The following is a 6,000-nucleotide window of genomic DNA, read 5'->3' as shown; positions in this document are numbered from 1 at the left end:
TCTCTCTCTGTGTCTCTCTCTGTGTCTCTCTCTGTGTCTCTCTCTGTGTCTCTCTCTGTGTCTCTCTCTGTGTCTCTCTCTGTCTCTCTCTGTCTCTCTCTGTCTCTCTCTGTCTCTCTCTGTGTCTCTCTCTGTCTCTCTCTCTGTCTCTCTCTCTGTCTCTCTCTCTGTCTCTCTCTCTGTCTCTCTCTCTGTCTCTCTCTCTGTCTCTCTCTCTGTCTCTCTCTCTGTCTCTCTCTCTGTCTCTCTCTCTGTCTCTCTCTCTGTCTCTCTCTCTGTCTCTCTCTCTGTCTCTCTCTCTCTGTCTCTCTCTCTCTGTCTCTCTCTCTCTGTCTCTCTCTCTCTGTCTCTCTCTCTCTGTCTCTCTCTCTCTGTCTCTCTCTCTCTGTTCTCTCTCTCTCTGTCTCTCTCTCTCTGTCTCTCTCTCTCTGTCTCTCTCTCTCTGTCCTCTCTCTCTCTGTCTCTCTCTCTCTCTCTCTCTCTCTCTCTCTCTCTCTCTCTCTCTCTCTCTCTCTCTCTCTCTCTGTGTCTCTCTTTCTCTCTGTGTCTCTCTTTCTCTCTGTCTCCCTCTCTCACTGTTTCCGTCTCTGTGTGCCTCCCTGTCCTCTCTCTCTCTTTCTCTCTCTACCTGTTTTCTGGATTTGTTTATTGTCACGTGTACCGAGGTACAGTGTAAAGTTTCGTTCTGCCTCCAGTCCAGACAGATCGTTCCATACATGAAAAAACATAGGATGTACATGAATACACAATGTAAAGACATAAACATCGGGTGAAGCATACAGAGTGCAGTACTACTCCGTAGAGAGATGTGTGAAGAGATCAGTTCAGTCCATAAGAGGGTCATTTAGGAGTCTGGTGACAGCGGGAAGAAGCTGTTTTTGAGTCTGTTCGTGCGTGTTCTCAGACTTCTGTATCTCCTGCCCGATGGAAGAAGTTGGAAGAGTGAGTAAGCCGGGTGGGAGGATCTTTGATTATGCTGCCCGCTTTCCCCAGGCAGCGGGAGGTGTAGATGGAGTCAATGGATGGGAGCAGGTTTGTGAGATGGACTGGGCGGTGTTCACGACTCTCTGAAGTTTCTTGCGGTCCTGGGCCAAGCAGTTGCCATACCAGGCTGTGATGCAGCCCGATAGGATGCTTTCAACGGTGCGTCCTCTTTTCACACGTCCCAAGGTATATATTCGAGGATTGATTACTTTAGGGTGAGCCGGGAGATTTGGGTTGGGGGGTGGAGGGGGCAGAGTGCGCGGGTGGGGGGGTAGTTATCTCGGACCATGCGCCCCGCCGGCTGAGGTTCGGGTTGGAACGGGACGAGAGCGGAGGCCGGGGTGGTGGCTTGACCCGGGGTTGACGGCGGGCGAATGTTTTTGTGAGAAGGTGCGGGCGGCGACTAAGGACCGTGTGGAGATCAATCAATGGGGAGGGGGGTCGGCCGCCATTTTGGGGGGAGGGGTTAGTGTTGGAGGGGAGGGGCACGTTTGCTCGTTTTCCCCCCTCCCCCAATTGGACATTCAGTGCCGGCTCCCCAGGCAGCGGGAGGTGTAGATGGAGTCAGTGGATGGGAGGCAGGTTCGTGTGATGGACTGGCCGTGTTCACGGCTCTCTGAAGTTTCTTGCGGTCCTGGGCCGAGCAGTTGCCATACCAGGCTGTGATGCAGCCCGATAGGATGCTTTCTATGGTGCGTCTGTAAAAGTTTGTGAGGGTTAATGTGGACATGCCGAATTTCCTTAGTTTCCCGAGGAAGTATAGGCGCTGTTGTGCTTTCTTGGTGGTACCGTCGACGTGAGTGGACCAGGACAGATTTTTGGAGATGTGCACCCCAAGGAAGTTGAAACTACTAACTATCTCCACCTCGTTGATGCTGTACAGTACTTTGCTTCTGAGTCCCTGTCTCTCTCCCCTCCCCCTCCCTGTCCCGCTGTCTCTCTCTCTCCTCCCCCACTATGTCACCTTGACTTTTCTCTCTCACTCTCTCTGTGCTGCATGTACTCACCAAGTCTGGCAGCACCTGGAGAGAGAACCAGGTTCCAGGTGAAGGAGGTGACATTCCGAGTGAAGGCATTAATCTGAAACGTTAACGCTGTTTCTCTCTCTCTGCGTATCTTGCCAAAACCCCAGTTCCAGCACTCCTGTTCTTGTTGATAGGGTAGGTCAGGCTGAGTAACTGTTCAGAAACAAGGTGGTCAGCTGCGGTTGTTAAATACAGATGTTGACTGAGTGTTCTCTTCCTCGGTGCAGTGTTAAAAGAGCTGTCATTGATCTTCCAATATGCAGCGGCGACGTGCCACTAACTGGCCCTTTACCATAGGGCCAAGGGCATGTGTCGGCTGTTCAGCCCTTGCCCCCTACTCGCCGTCTGGTGCAGGCGAGGTGACTGGAAAGAACATTGGACAAATCGGCGGGTGAAAGCTGTTGCTGGCTAACCCTGACCCGTTTTCACGAGCGTTTCATTGCCCTTTGCAGACACAAGGTTCGTCACTCAGTCGCGCAGCTGGCAGCGATCATTGTCAAGCACGAAACACCAGAGAAATGGCCGCAACTTCTTCAATTTATAACTCAGTGGACAAAGAGCAGTGTTCCCGAGGAGAGACAGGTGTGTATCGGAGTGGGGGGTGGTGAATCGATTCCCTACCTGCTAACGTGCTGACATTTTTCATTCCATCCGTGTCCTTGAAAAATACTCTTACCGCAAAATATAAGAAATTGCTGAAGTCTGGAACTTTGTTAAGAGTTACTGCACAGCACGGGATCCATCATTGAAATTCGTGCTCCCCTCCCACCCCCATCCAGCCGTTCCTGGACCCTAGCCAGAAGGAAATTGGAGCTAACTAAATGACCAGGCCTGGTTGTACGGACAAACTGTAAGGAAGCCTGGACTCCCTCAACCCCTAAATCTGTCGCTGCTCGGAAATTTCCATAATGAGATTGCTGGGTTTTTACCTTGAGCATTGAGGGTTACATCAGCCACAATCTAATTGAACGGCAGATCAGGCTGGAGGGCCCAAATGGGCCTCCTGTTCCTGTGACCATTTTGTCATGTGGGTGTGTGTCCGTCCATCCATTTATGCCCGCCCACGTATGCACGTCTGCCCGCTTGTGTGTGTGTGTGTGTGTGTGCCTGCCCGTGTGTGCGTCTGCAAGCTTGTGCTTCCATGCGTCCACCTATGTGCGTCCGTCCGTCTGTGAATGTGTGTTGGGCAGCATGTGGATTAGCCCTGCTGCCTCACGGCGCTGAGGTCCCAGGTTCGATCCCGGCTCTGGGTCACTGTCCGTGTGGAGTTTGCACTTTCTCCCCTTGTCTGCGTGGGTTTCGCCCCCACAACCCAAAGATGTGCAGGGTCGGTGGATTGGCCGTGATAAAATTGCCCCTTAATTGGAAGAAATGAATTGGATACTCTAAATTTATTTTATTTTAAAAGGGAATGTGTGTGTCTGCCCACGTGTGCACGTGCGTCCGCCCGCAGCCCGCGTGTGTTTCCGTGTGTGCCTCCGCCCGTGTGTGTGTGTGTGCGTCCGCCCGCCTATGCTTGCGTTTGTGAGTCCGCCCGTTCGTACGTGTATCTGTGTGTATGTGTAGGGTGGCATCACTGGATCAGGACCTGATGACAGGATATATGCTCTGCGAGAATCTGGCTGATTTGTATCTCCGGTCTGTTTTCCAGGTCGGGATGCTTCTGCTGAGCACCGTAGTGGACATCAGCACCGAGTCATTCAAGCGCCACTTCCGCGAACTGATGCGGCTCTTCCACCAGACCCTGGAGGACCACGACAACCCGCTGGTGGTCTTCTACACCATTCAGACGCTGACTGCCGTGGTGTCGTATATGGGGACGGATGAAGTGGTAAGTGCCGATCAGCCCAATGGGAGCACTGCGCTGCCATGGAATTGTTAAGATGCGCAGGAAGGTCGTTTGGCTTCACAAATGGTGTCTGTCCTGGCTCTCCAATTGAGCATCGTGACTTAGTGCTTTCCCCCGGACCCCTCCCCACTTTCTATTCACAAATCATCCAACGCCCTCTAAAAGCCTCGAGTGAAGCTGCCTCCACCACACTTGCAGACAGTGCGTTCATGACCCCGCTGCACGCCCTGTGGAAACGTCTTTTTGCAAATCACATTAAATCTGTGCCCTCTCATTCTCGATCCTTTTGCGAGCGAGAACAATTTCTCCCTCTCGACTATGTCCGACCCCTCATGATCTTGCACATCTCTATCAAATCTCCTCTTAGCCTTCTTCTCTCCAAGGAGAACAGTCCCAACTCTGGTGATACGCATATGCATAGCAATGTATACAGTTGGATGTACGACCTCTGACCAGCAGATGGGGACGGTAATCCACTATGTGACTCCACAGACCGACAGTTGGTAGTAAGTCGTACTAGAGGACAGTCGCATTAGACGTAGCTCAAGGAGAATTCACTTATTCGTTACCGTTTGCATTATAGTTCGTTAGTTCTCTTTCCACACGTTCACTTTGTTAATAAACTATTTTACTAGTGTTATGGGCCCCAAAGCGTATCATGGAGTTCATCTGACCCACAACTTTTAATAGATTGTGGTATGGGGAGCACACGGCCCACTCTACAGGTGCGGTACAGCAGAAATGGAAAAGTATTTTTTTAAACGAAACAATGTTTGTTCTATGAACTCAAGTTAACCTTTTTAAACCATACAGTGAACATCTTAGCAACCATCAATTCAAATACAACCCCCAAAGAATACAACACTAAGTAATCCTTTAAGCTTTCCTTTTAACATCCATAAGACTTAAAAACAAAACCTTCAACAGAAGCACATCAGGTTAAAGTCACTACTGAGAACATTTATAATTTTGAATTCACCAAATGATCAAGAGATAGTCTTTTCATGGCAGAGAGATCAGCAGTACACCTGCTCTGTCTGGCTTCAGCTCCGACACTGAAAACGAAACTTAAAATACACCCTGCAGCAAACAGCCTAAAATGAAAGTAAAAAGCAGACACAGCCCAGCTCCACCCACTCTCTGACATCACTCCAGTAGTCAACACCCATTCCTTAAAGGTACTCTCACTACAGATATTTATAGACACGCCCATTTATAAACACCCATTTCTTAAAGGTACTCTTACTTGACACGAGTCAAAGAAATAGATGTTCGGTGTGCATCTGTATCACGGCCGCAACACAGAACATAGCACCAACTTCTTCAATCTAACCTCATCACTGAAGTTTCTCATCCCTGAACCATCCTTGTGAACCTCCTCTGCACTCGCTCCAATGTGTTCACATCCTTCCTATAGTGTGGCGCCCAGAACTGTGCACAGTGTTACAGCTGAGGTCTCACTAGTGTCTTGTATAAGTTCAGCCTTACCTCCTCGCTCTTGTACTCTGTGTCTCTGTTAATAAATCCCAGAATACTCTCTGCTTTATCAACTGCTCTCTCCACCTGTCCTGTCACCTTCAATCATCTACACCCAGGTGCCTCTACTCCTGAACCCCTTTTAGAATTTGATCCTTTACTTTATATTGCCTCTCCACTATCTTCCGACCAAAATACATCACCTCACACTTCTGCACATCGAACGTCATCTGCCACCTGCTTGCCCACACTGCCCTCTTCTCACTTTACGCCACTCCCGGATTTTGTAGGACCCTGGAGCTGTGAAGCAATTGTGCTAAACACAATGCTACCGTGCTGCCCACGGTTATGAACCAGGGTTTAGAAAACAAAGTACATCGTGGCATTCACCTGACCTACAACTGTTTAATGAATTTGGTTACGAGGAACACCAGGGCCTGCCTCTCCGGTGTTATTCAACAGAATTCTTAGGCGCTTTTAATCAAAAACGAAGTTTATTCTACGAATTTAGTTAACATTTTTCTAAACACAAACAGTAAGAATGTTTATCAATTACAAACACACAGACCCCACACAGCTACAGTAATCTATGTATAACTCTTAATGATTCCCCCCCTAACTGTTCCAATTCAATAACAAAATCCAAGTAAACCCCTTTTCAAAGGC

The 6,000-nt window shown here is 49.4% G+C and overlaps 1 protein-coding gene across 1 annotated transcript in view; it reads left to right on the top strand.

Moving 5' to 3' along the window:
- The window catches only part of ipo4 (importin 4), a 186,908-nt gene that overhangs the window by 14,840 nt on the left and 166,068 nt on the right, over positions 1 to 6,000 (top strand). The window contains exons 5-6 of the mRNA XM_072501599.1: positions 2,462 to 2,591; positions 3,661 to 3,840. Of these exons, the coding sequence (XP_072357700.1) occupies positions 2,462 to 2,591; positions 3,661 to 3,840 (310 nt within the window). The remainder of the gene's footprint in view (positions 1 to 2,461; positions 2,592 to 3,660; positions 3,841 to 6,000) is intronic.

This window comes from Scyliorhinus torazame, chromosome 5 (assembly GCF_047496885.1).
Source record: "Scyliorhinus torazame isolate Kashiwa2021f chromosome 5, sScyTor2.1, whole genome shotgun sequence".
NCBI lineage: Eukaryota > Metazoa > Chordata > Chondrichthyes > Carcharhiniformes > Scyliorhinidae > Scyliorhinus > Scyliorhinus torazame.
Note: the sequence above shows the minus strand (reverse complement) of the source record. Positions and strands in the feature narration are given on the sequence as shown.